We start from the raw sequence: 21,557 nt of genomic DNA on the forward strand, positions 1-21,557 counted from the left end.
TGTACGAGGTACCAAACGCAGAGCAGGAGAGTAGTCAGTAAGCCAGGGTCAATATGAAGCAGGGTCAAATAGTTCTAGAAGCTGCAGCAGGGCCAGGAAACCAAACAAGAAGAATCACAAGCAAGGAGGAACAGGAAAGGCAGGTATAAATAGACAGAGGGCGGGAGCTAGCTCCGTCTGGCCAGGCTGTGATAGGCTCTCCCACTCCTAAGCCTGCCATCCTGAGTGGTGGAAGATGGAGTCAGTCTCACAGACATAGAAGCAGGTGCAGACTGATTACCTATGGGCGTGGATACAGAAGCTGTGCCTGGCAGATCCTTAACAGGTTGTCAAAAAGTCTTTTGTATCCCGGAGGAAAGAAGAGACAGTTCTGAGAACTGGCCTTAACAGCCAATAATGATCCTTTATAGGACACTGAAGAATCTTTATTCATTGGTTCATAGGCATTCAGCTGTCGCATAGATTCCTCCACATAATAGTGTTTAGAAAGTGCCACAACATTGCCCCCCGTTGTAGTAATATTATAGCATCAGTGTCTTGTGAAACGATAACAGGACTATGGATGGGGATATTGAAACCACATCAGGCAGGACCAGAACTTCTGAGGTCTGGTTGAGTGGGATTATCAAAGTGTTCATGTAAAAATACAACTCCCTTTTGTCCAGTTTAGAAAACCCATTTTCATACACCCTGTTAGGGAATTCTGAGTAAATAGAGGGGGGTCCTCTGTTCAGAAATTTAATTTCTTGGTCAGATTGGGGAGCGGTTATAGTGTCTCTCGCTCTGGAGAGACTCTACAACCTGTCCTGTCCTGACTTACACAGACAACCCACTTATATGAGTGAGGACTGTGTAATGCTTAATATCACCTGTTGTTGCGCTGCAGGGAAAGTAAACACTTACTGCTTGGTTCTCCCACAGATTACAGCTGATCGCTAGAGGTCTTATTTTGGGGGAACATTTTGTGATCAGTTTGTGTCAAGAGACCCTTCTAAAATGTATCCCCCTGAAGACTCGGCGATCATCTGATCACTGCAAGTCTAGATTCTTTCATTCCAAATGATCAGCCAGGGGAAGCCACGTTTGGCTCTACATTTGCACTGCTACAGAGGAAATATGGCGTTACATGCCGGCCATTCAAGTGAATGATTCTCCGTGTAATTCATGGAGGGATTAGTTTCATACATCAGTTCGATGTGGGAGGTCCCGAGCAGAGGACTTCCCTGTATGATGTAATGTCCTGTTCCCTGATAGAATATATGAACTGGGGTAGTCCTTGTGCCCACTCCCTCCATTTACTTAGACTGTGTTGACGTGAATTGCAGGAGTCAGGACTATCTAAGAAATCACAAATAATGAATAATAATTTAGAAAAATAAATAGAATAAAATAAATGGAAGCCATTTAGGGGGTGTTATTGCACCCACTAGTTTAGCTGTGATAGGGCAAATAACACCCCAATGTAAAGGGGTTTATCATGGTATCCTTTAAAGTGGTACCCCAGCAATTAAAATATGCAAATAAAAATAACTACAAGGTAGCGGCCCTGTAGGACTACAGCCTTACCATTCCCCATTTCAGACAGTCATTCCAATTTTCAGAAAAATTATTGGGGAACCCCTTTGAGATGTTGTTAACGACAGCTGGCTAACATTACCTGCACTCAGAAATCTGTCAATTATTTTATAATCCGCTCAATATTACCACATAGAGAAAAAGTACTATGCACAACAATATGGAGTTATTTATCCAAACAAATAATTTATTTATAGCCAGTGACAGTGCGACGTTTCGGTCAATACCATGACCTTCCTCAGGCACTTTCGTCTATGCTTTATCCTGCGTGGATGGCGCTGTAAGCTTGGCGGGTAACCACTTTAGTGAGGTGCTAGAATATTACCACATATGGACAACTGCTGTGAACCAACCTGGGGTTAGGCAGAGCCTAAGTCCTGGACTACCGATGTTTGGCTGGATTAGGACTCCAGAACATCAGGAAATCAATTATCGGGCATTTGTGGCAGGCCATTATGTGGGCATCCATAAAAAGCACTCATTAGGGCGTCCGGCAATTATAGGGACATCTATGGTAGGCACTTATAGAGGCAGGAATGTTGTTATGGAGCATTTGCCTCTTTTTACAAACCAGGGATGTTAGGAGATATATATTTGAGGTGAGGCTTAAAGAAAAAGTCCCCTGAATGGCCAATTCCACAAATTTATCATTAAAAAAAAAAAAGACATTTAATACAAAAAGATCTATAATTTAACTCTTCCATCTGGTGCCATCTTCCTCCCCTTGGCAAGAGGCACCAGATCTTATTTTGGCACATTGAGTGACAATGCCAGATATTGACAAGATCATGGATATGTGACAATGTCCCTCATCAGCATGGTCTTCTTTCACTAAGCAGGGGCGTGTACATAATTGGGCCATACAAATAGATCGTCAATTAAAAAAATCTGTGAAAAATTACAACAGGAAACATTGTTTTTAATGGATTTCCCCCTTAAGACCTCAATTATTTGTGTGCCTTCAGGTCCCAACCCAATTTGGGATTAGGTGCTACATCTATATTAAAAAGCAATATTTGAGACAATAAAGTTTACTTCATCTGTGTCAGTGGATATTGACTCAATTCGTCCGTTTAGTCTCACGTCTATGTACGTAGGTCTTTCATCATATTTTGGGCTGCTCCGAATCACCTGAATCTCCCACCCAATATAATATTGAAATTGGCAACCTTTAGTCCAGATAAGATGCGGGTTTTCATGACTCCCTGGACCTGCATCATGCCAAAACAAAGATCAACTACAGGAGGCTATTGTGTTTCCCAGCATTTTGAGGGACTCGCCTTAATATACATGATCTGATAAGAGATAGCAAACAGCAACTAGGAATATAAAGTAACCCCCTGGAGACTCGTCCATTCTACACGCTAATCATTTCTTCCACGGGCCAGACCAAGTGAGGAGACCAGCCATGGACTACAAGGTGTTTTGTTTATTTGCCATCGCCCTTATTGTTGGGTCCTTCAGCTCCGCACATGGACAGGCCGCACTAAGTAAGTTCTACACATTATTATGTTCAACCAGCTTCAAATAGTGTTACCCCATTTTTACATTTAAAGGAGGTCTTGAGATTTGTAAAAAAGATTACATCGTGTGTTTTGTTAGGAGGTAATTGAGGGGGAAGGATCCTCATCTATTCGCCAGAGTGGAGACCAGCTACAAAAAACAGCACCTCCTCTGGAGGACCTGTCACATATGTGCGAATATACAGGCAGTCCAATTATTTTAGTGGTAATTTCAGAAGTTTGAGGAAGAAACAGATTTTCCTTGGCGGTGCTAACTGGTAAAAACCCTTCTTGAGTAATGAGGATTTAAAACAAGCAATTGTATTTTATCTGATGAAGAGGCCGGTCCGGCCTTGCAACGCGTAGTAATTAAAACAATATCTGATATTACATTTGCTAGATTTTCCTCAAACTTCTCAAATGACTATTTACCACTGGACCCATTGGATCCGGATTGGAAACCAGGCTGCAGCAATATTTTAAAACACGCTTTCAAGGATGTTGTGCTCCTAGCACAACCAACCAGGTCAGCAGAACTGATCACCCATTTGTGGCTGTTTTATTATATCATTTGATGCACTATGTGCGCTTTGTGTTGTTTTTTCTCCTCTACTGTTCAATGATTTTAGTGGGAACTGTGTAATTCTTCATTTCACCAGTGGTGGTGCTGTGGGAGAATTTAACAGTTTTTGCCAGGTTCTCCTTCAGAGACTGATTGCTAGACCACTCACACTAATAAAAATATATTGTCCAAATGATGACATCCCCTTTAAGTTTTCATCACCATTCCAACCTTTAGAACGGGATAAGGCATAGACCATATGTAGATTTCTATTATACCCAAATAGTTCTCTCAAAAATGAAATCGTAGACATGATTGTGCCAACTAAATGGCCTCTTGACAGGAGGTCATAGATAGAGGTCTCACTTGAAACTCCCCTTTATGAGCCTGAGCGGAGAGTCGCTCACAAAGAGTGCCTTTCGCTCTGGCGATTCTGGCCCTTCCATGTATTACATGGTTGGCAATTCAAGATTTAATGCTACAGGTCAGGGGAAAATGCCGGGAATTGTATGGTCAACAGCAGCTCTTTGTGGCAATCCCAACTGATTCTATTTCTAAAGCCAAACCCCAGGGTATTCACATGACCGCCGAGAAAGCTTCAAGTCATAATAGGGATGTAAAGATGAGACAAGCCACTTAAAGGTGTTTTCCGACAATACTAAGTGATGGTTCTGATTGATGGGGGCCCGACTTCAGGTAGCCTCAATGATCTTCAGAATGAAGAAGCAGAGACGGTGGTTGAGCACTACTGCTATTTTACAGATATGCCATAACATTATTAGATGGGAATACCCAATCCGAAAGCTCAAAGTAAACCACGCCTTTAAGGAAGAATGGCCAATCATAACTCTGAATGGTTGAGAAGTCTGACAGAAGGGAGGGGTATATTTGACAAGCCATTTTCCAGCCCCTTGAGGGTCAACTCGAAGGCCATTTAGAACATACAGTTGCACCCTATAGTTCAGAAATACAAGGGTTTATGTAAAATTCCCTCATGTAAAGGGGCTCTTCTTGGTGACAGTATCCCTTTAAGTCCTTTGCTTTCCGATAAGGAATAATTTCATGTAAAGAATTGTATTTACTAATCATTTGACAAAGCAATTCGACATGAGGCCTGAAACTTAAAGGACAACTGTTTATTTAACGTTGGATTCGTATGAGATAAGTCAGCGCACAGATGTACGTAAACACTTGTCAGGTGACTGCGCCGACCTTTTTGTCTAATTCCTAAATTGAAGTTGTTTAATTGGAGATGTAAACTATTTTAAAGAAACAGAATTAATCAATGGATTTCTTACCGCGGCCGGTTTGTCTTACTGCGATATAAATAAAGCTTTGTATATTCACATGGGTAAACAGAAGTTAGTCTGAAAAATTACAGATAGTTTCAGGATTCTGCTTGTCAGATAGTTTAATGTCGGGACAGTCCTCGAAGGTTTGACTGGGAGCTGAAACACAGGGCCGCCATCAGTCGATACAGTCAGGGGACCGCCACCCACCATGCCGACACAATGGGGCCCATATAGTTTCACTTAAAGGGGTTGTCCACCTTCTGACAACTGATGACCTATCCATTGGATAGGTCATCAGTATCTCATTGGTGCGGGTCCGACACCCGGACCCCGCACCGATAAGCCGCTCTGGTGGCCTGCGGGCACCGGATGTTGTGGCACATAATGCTATGTACGGAGACGGAAGCAGTTGGCTCCGTACATATAATAGCGGCCGTGCTGCAGAACTGCAGGTCTGCTCCTATTCACTTGAATAGTACTGCAGCTTGGCTACTACTCCGTGGCCGGATCCAACTGCTCCCGGCATGTACGTCCGGTGCACAGAGGCATCGGACCAGCTGATCTGTGCAGGGCCCTGGTGTCGGACCCCCAGAGATCATGTACTGATGACCTATCCGGTGGATAGGTCATCAGTTGTCAGAAGCTGGAAAACCCCTTTAAGTAAAAGAAATAGGCCCTATAATGTAGCAAGTAGAACTATATGGGCCCCACAGGACTGGAACAACAGTGTCCCCACTACTTTCCTGCCACAGAGCTCCGTATTTCTCTCCCCGTCTTGGCCACTTTGTGTCCCCCGCTGACCCCTATTACCCCACAGAGCTTCTTATACCTTGTGTGTCCTCCCTATATCCCTTCCCACACAGAGCCCACGCCATCTTTTTCCCTCTTCCCCCGCCACTTGCATTTGGTCTGTAAAGCCCTCTCCAGATACTTGTATATGTTATAATATTCTATGACTAGGGTATTAACATTAGTGAAACACAAATATTCTATAAAGTTTATTAGTTTTATTCCATTTGCTTCTCATTAACTTGCTTTCTCATAGCCTTTCTTGCTGCTACCTGACATTGAGCATATTAAACATGTGTTTTTTTGTCATTTTTCAGCTCAGGAACAATGCTCCGTTCAGCCAGTTGCAAGAGTAAATTGTGGAGAACCTGGCATCACCCCAACCGAATGTTTCAACAAGGGATGCTGCTATGACACTTCTGATCCAAATGCAATCTGGTGCTTCTATGCTCGCCCAGATGATGGTAAGATTTAAAGAATTGCTTTTTATTTAATTGTACGGACCTCGATGTTTGTAGAAAAATATCAGGTTGTATATTTTTAAGTCCATGGCCAGACTAAATTGGTTATAAGAGATTAGAAATAAAAGGGTCCTTTTTAAAAAAAAACAAAAACAAAAAAAAACCCAGTGATCAGTGGCTATTTCTGATATTCAATATCAGACACAGCCCATGAAAAAGAGTGGCGCTGTTTTTGACAATAAAGGAAACTTTTTTTTCTAATCTCATATAACCCCTTAAATGATGTCAAACTGCAACTATTTTTTGTTGCTCTAATGCATCTAAAATAAAAAAAATATGTTACTTTGCAAAAATCTCCCACCAGTTTGTGTACACAGCTCTAATGCAGACCAATGTGTCTCCATGGTTACAGACTACAGACAAACCCTTTGTAGTCTGATTCTGCAGTCCTCAGCTCCGCCCCCTCAATTCCTTTCATAGACATAACACAGTGTATAAATATATCCTGAGCTTTAAGGACTTATGTGAATGAGTTCCACCTTGTGTCCATATGGGGGGCCCTATTGCGCCCACTAGTTCAGTTTTGACATGGCATCATACCTCCCAACCGTCCTGTGGTATGGTTTTGTGAAATGGACCATAAAGGGGACATGGCTAATGCAAATGTACCTAAAAGTGGGCGTTTCTGGTAAGTTTTGTGGGCGTTCATGGGTGGATCGGGGGCGTAGGTTAGAAATGTATCATGAATGGGATTGAAATCATGGTTGGTATGAGTATGATCATATAACCTGTGCCCTCTTTTCATGCGCGTTATTAATGGCTGTTTTTCTTCTACAGAATGTCTCTTGTAATTGGATTCTGATGAACAACCCGGTCTCTGCCAGTGGAAGAACGCAATAAAACACAATCACCATCTTTCATATCTACATAGATGGAACAATCTGAGAACTTTCTCTGCCTTTATCAGATTTCCCATCATAAAAGACTTTCCCTCTTTCTAAATGTATTACAGCCAGACACTTATGTAAAGAAATAAAGCTGCAATTAGAAATGTAGACGCGTCTCGTTATTGTTGCATTATTGTATAACTCTATCATCTCAGATCAGTGGTGTATATAGAAGAGAAAGGACCCATAGCAAAAGATCAAAATGGGCCCCATCATTTTATTTGGTTAATAAAATCCTCTGTGAGCTAAACACATAATTTATGCCATAAATGTCAGATAGAAACGGGTCCCACCTCTGGGACCTGCACCTAACTCTAGAACGGGGGGCCCCTCTAAACCCTCTTCTACCGTTCTGTGTTCCAACTGACTTCCAGCCATGTAAATAGAAAACAGCGTAGCTTGCTGAGCTAAGCTGTTTCCGTAACTCCCATAGAAGTGAACAGTTAACTGTTTCCGTAACTGCCATTCACTTCTATGGGAGTTACGGAAACAGCTTAGCTCAGCAAGCTACGCTGTTTTCTATTTACATGGCTGGAAGTCAGTTGGAACACAGAAAGGTAGATCGAGGTTTAAATGGTAGGAAATCACAAGTGGCAGCAGGAATACGGAAAGGTAGAACGGGGTTTAGGGGGCCCGTTCTAGAGATATGTGCAGGTCCCAGAGGTGGGACCCGCATCTATCTGACATTTATGGCATATCCTGTGGATATGCCATAAATGTCCCTGATGGGAAAACCCCTTTAATCTCTATCCCGTCCTGATTATTTGCAGCAATGTATCAGTGCAGGTCGAATCTATGAGCCTAGAGTCCACAGAGAATTGTCTACACTGGATAGAATTGGAATAAACTCTGTATTCAGTTGTGGTTCTCATTAACTCCATTAGTTATCGCCTTTCCAGCTGCCAGCTGACACTGAGCATACAACAGATATTTTTTTTGTCATTTTTCAGCACAGGGACAATGCTTCATATTACCAATCATTTATAAACCCATTATTAATAAAAGAGAGTACATACAGTCATGAGAAAATGAAAGTACACCCTATTTGAATTCTTTGTATTCATTTATCAGGGTGCAAATAACAATTATGAGCTGTACGACAACTTCTATAAACTAACAAATAAATGGTGACAAAAAAAATACACAAGAGATATATCACAATTTTTTCCCAAAAAGTAAACCAACCAGGTGGGAAAAAATAAGTACACCTGTAATAGGGACAACTATATATATCAAGGGTATGACTCCTTCCATTTTTTGTGCTATTCTCCATTTTTCAGTGTTATTTTGTACACAGAAACGGCTAACAAACACAAGATGAGCTATAGCTTGCTGGAATTTGTAACAATATACTGAAACTGCTATTGTCTCGCTGTTATCAGTTACGATTTCTGCTTTGACTAGATGTCATTTTTGCTACTTGTTCTCTTAATGCTTCAAGGGTTATTCCCATCTTAGACTCCACAGGATATGCCATAAATGTCTGATAGATGTGGGTCCCGTTTTGCCAATGCGGTGGCCACTGGCTGCAGATTTCAGCCAGGGACTAATGGAGAGGGGGCCAAGCATGCTCGCGGATCTCTTCATTTTACTCTGGGAGTTACTGAAACAGCTGAGCAGCTCTTGCTTGGCTGTTTTCATAACTTCCATTAATAATAATGGAAAGAGCCCTTTTCCCTGACTGTAATCTGAGGCCAGCGGCTGCCGAACCAGGCAAGACCGACCCCGTTTTTGGTATAGGTGTGGGTCTCACATCATAACTTAGATGTGATTGATATTAGTTGGATCCTGTGTGTCAGAAACTTGCCGGACAAGCTCTCAGCCGAGCCGTCAGTTCAGATAAACTGACAAATTCAGCTGAGAGAGAACTATACAGCTTCTATGTATGCAGGATTATGGGGCATTATTAAAGATTTATCCTCGCTGTTCCTGATGGGTATTTACTCCCTGGGAAGAGATCGGAATATCACAATATAATGCCTTATTCACACAAACGAAACGGCCGTGTGACGACCATTTTTATAATAGCCGTCACATGGCTGCATTGAAATCAATGTACAAAATAAAAACGTCTACGGGACTATTCCGTTTTTTCATCGAACCATGTGAAAGCCCCGTAAAAAAATAGGACATGTCCTATTTTTGCCCGTTTTCCTAGATCCCTCGATAGACTCAAGTCCATGAGGGATCTGTGAAATCGGGTCCTGCACGGATGCAAATTGCCGTGGAAAACGGACGTATTTCACAACCGATTTCACGTCTGTTCGTGTTTTGTTTTATCTTTTGTTTATTGTCCATATTGTTGAGCTATTAAACTTGTTGTGTGTGCGCATGTTTTTGTTCCTTACAATCCGACCGCTGCCACCAAAAAGAATCTTCCTGCTTCCAAAATCATTCAGAGAGTAAAGTCATGTACACACAACAGAGTTTCACATTAATTTAGTTGCAGAATACATGCGTATTTCACGATAAAATCCATGTGAAAAACCCTACGCGATTTTCGTAGAAGAAACGGAAAAAAACGCTGCAGAAATTCGAGAATCAGCCTCAGATTGCTGTCAAATTCTCTGGCAAATCCGTTGTCTTCACAGATCATAATTAGCAGGCCAAAAAAACTTTTTCATAAAGTTTCTAAAAAAAATAACACCACCAAAAAAGTACAATAAACACATTTTATTCTACACTTTGTTATAGCCCATGTTGTGCTGTTTATTTAATAGACACACGTGTGTCCCTGTAACCGAAACAACCCATACAATACAGTTATCCCATTATTTATGGTAATATGTTAATGGTATAAAAAAAAATGGCAGCATTGCCTATTGTTCCGCATTTCTCTTACAATAAAAGATAATATAAATGTAACGCAAACTTGTTATCATACTTATGTGTATTGCAAAAGAGCGCCTAAAAAAACCTAAAGCTCATCTCACAAGAAACAAAACCCCAAATAGTGACATTGACGTAAAAATAAAAAAGTTATGGCTGGTGCAATTTGGGGAAAAGGTCAAAAAATTAAACACAACAACAAAAAAAAAATTCGGGCCACCTGAACAAATACTAAAACTCCAGCAGTGAAAGGGTCAAAATACAAACTATGCGGCTGCCTCTCTCCCACTTAGGGAATGTTCACACGTGGCGATATTTGAAAGTATTTTTTGATAAAAATGACCGGAAAATATATTTATGGAATTTTTACAAAAACATACACAAAAAATCTTGCAAAAAAACCATATGTGAGCATACCCTTAGTGGCACTGGTGGCATTATTGGTGTGAAGTATACTGGGTGGCTAAAAAAAGTTGAGACATAAGGTGGACTCGCTGTGACTCTATCACCTAGCTGTCCGCCTAAATCTGGAGCCGGCCCTGCCCGAGGCACCTTCATTTACCTACAGTATTGTGCAATAAGATAGTACCCCTAATAGATGAACAGGGATACTGTTTAATGGGTGCCATAGCACCTGCTGATGTGAATTAGAGAGCGCTTTTAACAGATGAACTGTCTTAAAGGGGTTATCCAGTTTAGAAAATTCACCGTATTAGGGAACTCCGAGTTAATAGAGCGGTGGGGGGGGGGTCCTCTGTTCAGGATCATCATCTCTTGGCCAGAGTGGAGAGTGGTTATAAAGAGCGTCTCTTGCTCTGGAGGACCTGTCCTGCATTACACAGACAACACATTGATCTGAATAAACACTGTGTAATGCTTCATTTCCCCTGCGGAGGCGCTGCAGGAAAATTTAACACTTACTGCCAAATTGCTCCAAAGTTCACAGCTGACTGCTCGGGATCCCAGAAAGAGGACGCTTTGTGATCAGCTTATTTTCAAGGGACCTTGCCCAAAGTGGAGAGCCCCTTTAATAATCATCTCCCAATGTTGCCATTGTTTAGCCACTTTTCTTTCTCAGATTGCTGCAAAAATAAAACACTTATCTGGATGTAGAATGAATTTCACCTTAGTCACATTTTACTTGATTTAAAATATAAAGGGTGGGGTAGGGGAAGTAAAGGCCTCTCCCTAAGTAAACCTCATTTGAGGAATGTAGCCAACAGGTCCGAGGGTATAAAATAAGCCCCTTGTCCATCCTCTACAGCGCAGAGAGAAGATGGTAATGGATCGGAGACTGTGTTGGGTCCTGGCCCTCGTCATGGTCCTGGCTGCCAGCGGTACAGCCCAAGTTGTGGGTAAGTTTTGGCGTTGGTGAAGACTGTTCCATTATTAGTAGGTTGGTACGTTGATGCGGCACTTTGGGTTTCAGACCTCCGGTATAGAAGTGGAATGAGCCCATTGTTGGTGTACTAAAACTCCCAGCATAACCTGCATCCCGAACATGGATGATTTATTATATTATTTGTCAATGAGCGTTAAAGTCCCCAGTAAATATATGGTTTTAAGTTTTCCTTTAGCATGAAGTATTTTAAATTTCTATTCAAATTTATCTGTTCCTGGGAAAGCTGGGTGAATGTCTGTAGGGCTTACCAAACTGTTCCTACAGGTATTTTCCCTTCTCTTTCTTAGTAGTTTCAATGGTAAATCTGTCGCACTCCCATATCTCCACACTTCCATATCATACACATTTTTTTATTTTGAGATCAAAGTGACTCTTTGAGGCACATGTAATATGTGTGCATCATACACGTATCATACACGTATCATACACATATCATACACATATCATACACGTATCATACACATGTCATACACGTATCATACACATATCATACACGTATCATACACATATACACGTATCATACACGTATCATACACATGTCATACACAGATCTTACACGTATCATACACATATCATACACGTATCATACACATGTCATACACGTATCATACACGTATCATACACATGTCATACACGTATCATACACATATCATACACGTATCATACACATATCATACACGTATCATACACATGTCATACACAGATCTTACACGTATCATACACATATCATACATGTATCATACACGTCTCATACACGTATCATACACATATCATACACGTATCATACACGTATCATACACATGTCATACACAGATCTTACACGTATCATACACATGTCATACACATATCATACACATATCATACACATATCATACAAATGTCTTAGACGTATCATACACATATCATACACGTATCATACACATATCATACACGTATCATACACATATCATACACATGTCATACACGTATCATACACATATCATACACGTGTAATATATATGTCATACACATATCATACATGTATCATACACATATCATACATGTCTCATACACGAGTCATATACATGTTATACATGTATCATACACATATCATACAAATGTCATATATATATCATACACGTATCATACACATATTATACCTGTATCATACACGTATCATACACATATCATACACATGTCATACACGTATCATACACGTATCACACACATATCATACATGTATCATACACATATCATACATGTCTCATACAGGTATCATACACGTATCATGCACATATCATACACGTATCATACACAAGTCATATACATGTTATACATGTATCATACACATATCATACAAATGTCATATATATATCATACACGTATCATACACATATTATACCTGTATCATACACGTATCATACACATATCATACACATGTCATACACGTATGATACACGTATCACACACATATCATACATGTATCATACACATATCATACATGTCTCATACAGGTATCATACATGTATCATGCACATATCATACACATGTCGTACATATATCATACACACATCATACATGTATTATACACGTATCATGCACATATCATACACATATCATACACATGTCATACACGTGTCATACATGTATCATACACGTATCATACACATATCATACACATATCATACAAATGTCTTAGACGTATCATACACATATCATACACGTATCATACACATATCATACACGTATCATACACATATCATACACATGTCATACACGTATCATACACATATCATACACGTGTAATATATATGTCATACACATATCATACATGTATCATACACATATCATACATGTCTCATACACGTATCATACACATATCATACATGTATTATACACGTATCATGCACATATCATACACATGTCATACAAATGTCTTAGACATATCATACACTTATCATAAACATATCATACACGTATCATATACATGTCCTACACATGTCATAAACATGTCATACACATATCATACACTGTCAGAATACATGTTTTTGCAAGAATACTGTGAAGCCAGGCCATATAGTGATAAAGACTGTATATGAGAGCTGCATATTTACTCTTAGGTGTCGTTCACATTTGCATCAGGCTTCCGTTCATGGGTTCCGTTAGACATTTCTGTCAGGGGAACCTCATAAACGAAAAGCCAAACGGAAACCATAGTTTCCATTTGCATTACCATTGATTTCAATGGTAATGCTTTAGTTGCAGTTGGTTTCCATTTGTTTCCGTTCTGTAAAGTTTCCGGTTTTTTTGAGGAAATAATAGCACAGTCAACTATGCTATTGTTTCCGCAAAAAAAAACGGAAACCTTACGGAACGGAGACAAACTGAAACCATTTGCAACTAAAGCATTACCATTGAAATCAAACGGAATCTATGGTTTTTGTTCGGCTTTCTGTTCATGGGTTCCCATGACGGAAAGTTCTAACAGAAGCCCGACGCTGATGTGAACGAGGCCTTAAAGAGGTTGTTGACCTATCCATAGGTCATCAGTATATGATCGGTGGGGGTCTGACACCCGGACACTGCACTGATCAGCTGCACTGTCTGCCTCCGGGCACAGAATAGCGGCCGAGCTGCAGTATGAGCAGATTGGCAGTTCTGCAGCACGGCCGCTATGCAGTGTACGGCGCCAACTGCTTCCTGCTCCAACTACTGCATAACATTCGGTGCCCGGAGGCAGTCGGAACGGTTGATTGGTGCGGGGTCTGGGTGTCGGACCCCCACAATCATATACTGATGACCTATCCTGTGGATAGGTCATTAGTTGCCCGTGCCAGAACAACCCCGTTAAGTCCTATATGGCCCGGCTGCAGCAGTTGTCTGGTCTGGGGTCTGTTATTGTGACATATTATCTGTGGTCTGAATATATATTGCTGCAATAATAATATACAGCCGGAGTAAAGTAATGGAAGAGCAGAGGTTGGTGTTCTGTAGAGCAGTGAGTGTGAATAAGGGACCTGATTAACCCCTTCCCATCCTCACAGTAGTATCTATAGTGCCATCCTCAGAGTAGTATCTATAGTGCCATCCTCACAGTAATATCTATAGTGCCATCCTCACAGTAGTATCTATAGTGCCATCCTCAGAGTAGTATCTATAGTGCCATCCTCAGAGTAGTATCTATAGTGCCATCCTCAGAGTAGTATCTATAGTGCCATCCTCAGAGTAGTATCTATAGTGCCATCCTCAGAGTAGTATCTATAGTGCCATCCTCAGAGTAGTATCTATAGTGCCATCCTCAGAGTAGTATCTATAGTGCCATCCTCAGAGTAGTATCTATACTGCCATCCTGTTTGTAATTCCTGCTTGACACTTACCCGTTCCGTGCCCCCCTCATTTCTTCCTTTGCTGCCCCACCATTAGAGTTTGCACGTGTCTATTAGTCCTTAGGATAGGCCAATAATGTTTATTGGTGGGGTTTCACCTACTTAAATGGAACGAGCTGCAGGGCCTAACCACTCGTACCTCTATCAGCCCATCAGCGCCCCAGCAATATGATTGCGGGTTGCAGATGAGTTACCAAGGTCTGCCATTGGTATACAGCTGTTATGCCAACTGATCGCAGCTTGAAGCCCCCTAGTGGGAAAAAAAAGTGAAATAAAGTTGAATAAAAATGAAAAAGAAAATAACCAACTGTTAAATAAAAATGTATAATAAGGTATCATTGCATTTGTAACCATAGATAGAATAAAGATAACATATAATTTACTGTGAATGTAAAAAAAAAATCCCCCAAAAACAATGGCGGATTTACTATTTCTTTCCCACCCACAAAAAAATGGAATAAAGGTTAATAAATACTTTATATCTACCCCAAAATGGTGCCATTGAAAACTAAAACTCTTTCTACAAAAAAAAAAGAAGGTCTCAAATAAAAAAGTTATGACTCGTAACGCGGCGCTGAAAAAATGAAGAAAATCTCTGCATCCTGAAGGCCCAAAATAGGCCGATCCCTGAGGGGTCAGGATGAGACGGCCGGGAGGCGCATTCACCACTAACTGGGATCTGCGTTCATATATGTGGGCAGTTGTGGTTGTATATCACCCGGAAACCATGGTAAATCTTATGATCGCTGCGATCACACCGCAATTTCAATGTTGCTTTATGGGAAAAAAAGTGCCAATCGCCCATCACATAAATCTGATGATAAATCCGTATTTTCTATAATTTTTACAGCAGCCGGACAGTGCGTAATGGATCCAAAAACCAGAGTAAACTGCGGGTATCCGGGCATCACTAAGGCGTCCTGCATTAACCGCGGCTGCTGCTTTGACTCTAAAGTCTCTGGAGTTATCTGGTGCTTCCATCCTAATCCTGTAGACGGTAATCTTAAAGGGTTATTCCACTTTCAATATAATACATGTTCAGTCAGTCTACAAAAACGTTATGATTTTTCACAGATTTTTTTTCTTTCTTTTTTTTTTTATATCCAGAGCTAAGTTCAGAATTCTTCTGGTTGTTGTTGGAAACAGACAGCAGCTTAGCTCCACCCCTCTGTCAGACATGTGACCTCAAGGTTTAGTTTTAACTGTGTCATGGCCATCTAATCTCCCACAATGCACTGCTCTTTAGTAACATGAAACCAGCAGAATTCTGAATTTGGCTTCAAACTGGAATGGAGAAGAAAACATCATGTAACTCACGATCACTACAAGAAAAGTGAAGCTTAAAGGGGTTGTCTGGTTTAGGAAACCCATTATCAAAATACCTAATTAGGGAAATCTGAGATAATAGTCGGGGGTCCCTCGTTTGTATCCTCCACTTAGCGAGAGAGGAGGGTGACTAGAAGGACTATTTTTCTCTCTGGAGGACCCGGCACGTCTGTGCATTACATAGACAGTCCATTGAGTTTAATGAGAACTGTGTAATACTTAAATTTTTCCTGAGGTGGCGCTGCATTGAATATTTGCTGCCATGTTTCCCCATGTCATTTATGGACATAATTACTGGTGATTATTTTAATATATTTTGCTCTCATGTAATTTTAGTTTTATTCATCAGATGTCTGTAGAATAGAAGTAATGTGTTTGTTCCCCCCAGTGACCAGGGAGTGACGGCGTTATCTGTGTATATAGTGCATAGTGTTACTATCCTGCCTCATCTAGGCCTCCAGCAGTACAACAGACCTGTCATTAAGGCCAAAACAAGGCTGCGTCCTTAAGGGGTTAATCCCCCACCCTGTCATAATAATGTACTGACTCTGATCATTCTGTCCCAGTCTACACAGTAAAGCTGACATATTAGCTACAAAAAAAACCGGAAGTATCAACCTATAGTAACTGCTCTAGGGGCCAGTGTGAGAACTTCAATATTTCAATATTTTCTTTATATGGATAGTCTAACAAAAAAACACCAAAAAGCAAAAATATTGGGGCAGATTTACTATTCAAAATGCGCGATAATTCTGGCGTATATGAAATGCGCCACATTTATTAACTGTTTTAGACAATTTTTTTTCTTATTTTTTTTTTTTTTTTTTTTTTTTTTTACAATAACAAGTGGGTGTGGCTTAGTGGCTAAGGGGTGTAGTCTAGCATAAAGGGGTGTGGCTTATCATATGACAAAATTGACCTAACATTTTTAGAGAAAAAAATCTAGCGTACACCAAGAGTTGATATAAAGAGGAGAAAAGTGTGTAATATATTCAGCAATACGCGCCAAATGTATCATAAGCGTGCGTTACTTTGATCAATTTGGCGCATCTTCTGACTGCCTTGTCTAAGTTTACACGGCCTAAATCTTACACAGTATTAGTTAATCTGCCTCGACATGTTTAAAATAAAAACCTGATTCAAATAATGTCATTTTCTGAAGATAAATTCCTTTAAGGGATATTTTACACGTAGCGTAAATACTGTGGATGATCTTTAACGGATTTTGTTGCGGTAAAATCCGCAGCATAATACAGTAGCAGCAGAGCGGATGGGATTTGAAGAAATCTCATCCACACGCTGCATAAATGATGAGCGGATAAAACGTTTAGAAATTGACCTGCGGTGCGTTTTTTTTATCCGCAGCTCGTCACTTGTATTTTCGTAATCACTGCTTTTTTGTTGAATTCAAAGGGGTGGAAAAACCAACAACAAATAGCAGGTGTTGCGATTTTTGCGGCGGAAAAGCGATTCCACTGCAACAATCAAACTTTATAAATTATACTTACCCAGAATTCTGTGCTTCTTCGTCCAGGCCGGCCTCCTGGAATGATGTTTCATCCCCCATGATGGGCTGCATCGGTCCCATCGTATGAACCGTCATCCCAGGAGGCCGGCCTGCAGGACGGCAGAGGCACGCTACGCCATGGCTACATAAGAATAGAAACTTTTTTTTTTTTATGTGCAGTTTTCTGCAGCGGACATTCCGGCTGAAAAAACGCAACACAATTTCGTGCCGTTTTTCATCCGGAATTCCCTGCGGCGCCCGGGGCGAATCCGCTATGTGATTTTACTCAGCGTGTCTACCCTGTGTGAACATACCCTAATAATAGGTATAAAACGGTTGTCTTGTTACAACGAATATAAATGTGTTTCACCTTCTTTCCAGAATGCACCGTCTAGATTTGATCGTCGCCTTCCGTAAGTCTTCCCTTCATTTGCTTGCACTTTTTGGTCTACCCGAGCTGAATCGCCACTCTACATTGCATGAAGACGCCCTATTCATAGGTCACCCCACCATACTGATCTTATAGAGGACCCTGGACATACAACATGGAAAATAATCCCACTAATGGGACACAATGGCCGAACAAACCACAGAGAACCAGATATGATGTCACTGCCCTGAAGATCTGCTTACAATCAACCTGCTACAATAATGAGCACCTTAAAAGATTCCTTATCAAAAACATTCAATGATCTAATAAATCGACTAATATTACTGATGCATTAAAGATCCTGTAATTTTTTTGGTTTTTCTGTTTTGTTGGTTATTTTAGATTTCTATTGCTGGATATACACAGACGATCTCTATAGATTGAGTTTTAGGGCCGACAGCAATCTACCCTGAGCAACTGGGCAACCCCATGTCTAAGTGGGGACCAGAGGGTGGTCAGCTGATTGCTGTAAGTCCAGCATTGGAAATACCTGGGTCGATCGGTTGTTATGAGTGGATGTGCATTTTTTCCTACAGCGGCCTCTGCTGGAGAAATGTGGTATTACATGGTGTTCATTCAATTGAATGGACGAATTGATTGAATTGATTGCATTGGGTTTCCCAAAACTGGAGCAACTTTTTGCAGTGACTATCTGCTCTAGCTAATAGAGGAGAGCATTGAACAGCGGACCCCCTGTAATGGAACAACCCCTTCAACAGCCATTCAGTTCAGCTACATAATGAGAGAAGTAGTTGTCACACATCTTTGGCGCCACTTGCCATGGGACAGTTGGAAATCCTACAAGTTCATCCCCTGTGCTGTACCCATACTCATTTTAGCTTTAGGACTTGTTCACAGTGTTTACATTGAGAGGATGTATGAACAATGACATCAGTGGCTCCTCCAGAAGGGGAACCCCGTGCCAGAGCGTTGTCAATGCTCTGGCCGGGGATTCCTCTCCTAGAAGGAACCTCTGATGTCACTGTCCATATATGAACAGTGATGTCAGGGGCTACTCCTGGAGTCGAATCCCCGGCAACAGCGTGGCCAATGCTCTGGCTGGGAATTTCGCTCCTAGAAGCAGTCCCGAAGGCGCTTTTCTACAGGGGGTAGCGCTATCTACATGAGTAGTGGCACTATCTGTGTGGGCACTGTGGCACTTTATTGAAGCACTTTATACATTGGCACTGTAGCACTATCTATGTGGGCACTTGCACTTTATACGTGGACACTTGCACTAGGGGCAGTTAAGGGGGTATTATACTGTATGGGGGCAGCTAAGGCAGCATTATACTGTATAGGGGCAGCTAGGGGGCATATAAGTATATATATTATAGTATACTACAGTGTGGGGGAAGCTATGGGGACATTATGCTGTTTGGGGCATCTGTGGGGGCATTATACTGTATGGTGGCAGCTACGGGGGCATTATACTGTATGGTGGCAGCTATAGGGGCATTATACTGTATGGGGCAGCTATGGGGGGCATTAGGCTGTGTGGGGGCAGCTATGGGGGCATTATGCTGTATGGGGGCAGCTATGGGGCATCATACTGTATAAGGGGAAGCTATTGGGGCATTATACTGTATAAGGGTAAGCTATTTGGGCATTATACTGTATGGAGGCATTTGTGTGGGCCTTATATTGTATGAGGACAGCTATGGGGGCATTATACGGTATGGGACAGTATGCTGTATGGGGCAACTGTGGGGCATTATGCTGTATGGGGGAATTTGTTTGGGTATTACACTGCATGGGGGCATCTTTGTGGGCACTATACTTTATGGGTCATCTGTGTGGGCATTATACTGCATGGGGGCATTTATGCCAGATTTATGCTGTATCTATGGGGGCTTTATACTGTATGGTGGCAGCTATCGGGGCATTATATTGTATGGTGGCAGCTAAAGCGCATTATAGTGTGTAGGGGCAGCTATTTGGCATTATACAGTGTGAGAGGCACTATGGGAGCATGATACTATGTGGGCTGAGCCGGGTGTGTATGGGCAGAGATTTTTGGCGGGATTAGAGGCATGGTTTAAAATGAAAAAAAATAAATTGTTGTCCCTCTTTGCGATACTTGATATTTGGGAGGTATGTATTTATAGCACAAATTTATATAAATAATTATAATTTTTTTCCCTTACTTCACTTTCCAGATATACAAAGCGTAAATAGTAATCTTGGTCACCAGTAACCGGAATAAATAAAGGAGAACTACATGACACCAGGATACGTTTTTGTAAAGCTGCAACTTCCCAGTTTTCCATTAGGAGGCAGTATTTATCTAGTTTTCTAAATGTCATTTTCTGGGTGGAGCAGAGAAGCCACATGAATATGGAATGGACAGTATGATATGCTAGGGAGGAGTCTGACACATTTACTGGTGGGAAAATATGTGTCATGGTGCCACAAACTGCTACAATGTATAAACCATACTGTTACTATAGAGGGAGCACAATGTGCAGAAGATGTAGACGTATATAAGGGTCATGTGATAGCCATTTCACACTTGGGGTTCACATCATTGGTGTATGCCCCCCACAGCAGCAGATTTTGGTGTCCCCGATCTCTAACAATAAAGCATGCCAGGGTAGCTCAGTATTTAGCACTTGTTGCACTGGACAACATCTGTGTAGGGGCATCTGTTTATATGGTCACTTCATGTTCCAGACAGGGCCGGCCTTATGATAGATGGCGCCCCATGCAAAATTTTCTTTCAGCGCCCCCATAAAATGCCCCATGAAATAGTATAATGTCCCCCCACAGTATAATGCCCTTTTTAGTGCCACCAACACTGTATATTGTCCACCACACAGTATAATGCCCCTTTAGTGTCCATAAAGTATAATAATAATATTTAATAATATAATATATTACAACCCTTTTAAGGACATAGTATAGTCTCCTCTAAGTCTGCCCACACAGTATAATGCCCCCTGTAGTGCCCCTACACAGTAAAATGTCCCAATAGTAGCTCCCACACAGTATAATGTCCTCCCTTCCCTCCCCTGGGTGCCACACACAGCCCCCCCCCCCCCTTGTAGATAGTGCCCCCTGGAGATCCTGCCAAATAGTCCCCCTATAGATAGTGCCATGCAGACCCCCACCTCCCCCTGTAGATAGTGCTATACAGTCCCCCACCTCCTCATTGCAGATAGTGCCATAGAGACCCCCACCTCCCCCTTGTAGACAGTGCTCTCCCACCTCCCCATTGTAGATAGTGCCCCCACCTCCCACTTGTAGACAGTACTATACACCCCCTTGTAGATAGTGTCATAAAGCCCCCCACCTCTCCCTTGTAGAAAGTGTCATACAGCCCCCACCTCTCCCTTGTAGAAAGTGTCATACAGCCCCCACCTCTCCCTTGTAGACAGTGTCATATAGCCCCCACCTCTCCCTTGTAGACAGTACTATACACCTCCTTGTAGATAGTGTCATAAAGCCCCCCACCTCCCCTTGTAGACAGTGACATACAGCCCCAACCTCTCCCTTGTAGACAGTGTCATACAGCCCCCCTACTAACCCTTGTAGACAGCGCCCCCCAAACAAATAAAACAAAAAATATAT

At 41.5% G+C, this 21,557-nt stretch overlaps 2 protein-coding genes across 2 annotated transcripts in view; both read left to right on the plus strand.

Moving 5' to 3' along the window:
- Nucleotides 1–2,983: 2,983 nt before the first annotated feature.
- LOC142652473 (putative gastrointestinal growth factor xP1) lies at nt 2,984–6,195 on the plus strand. Its single transcript, XM_075828110.1, has 2 exons — nt 2,984–3,065; nt 6,038–6,195. The coding sequence occupies exons 1-2, from the start codon at nt 2,984–2,986 to the stop codon at nt 6,193–6,195; spliced, it is 240 nt and encodes a 79-aa protein (XP_075684225.1).
- A 5,038-nt stretch (nt 6,196–11,233) lies between these two features.
- The window catches only part of LOC142652474 (uncharacterized), a 61,917-nt gene continuing 51,593 nt past the window's right edge, over nt 11,234–21,557 (plus strand). The window contains exons 1-2 of the mRNA XM_075828111.1: nt 11,234–11,312; nt 15,575–15,721. Of these exons, the coding sequence (XP_075684226.1) occupies nt 11,234–11,312; nt 15,575–15,721 (226 nt within the window). The remainder of the gene's footprint in view (nt 11,313–15,574; nt 15,722–21,557) is intronic.

The sequence above is a fragment of the Rhinoderma darwinii genome, chromosome 5 (assembly GCF_050947455.1).
Source record: "Rhinoderma darwinii isolate aRhiDar2 chromosome 5, aRhiDar2.hap1, whole genome shotgun sequence".
Lineage (NCBI taxonomy): Eukaryota > Metazoa > Chordata > Amphibia > Anura > Rhinodermatidae > Rhinoderma > Rhinoderma darwinii.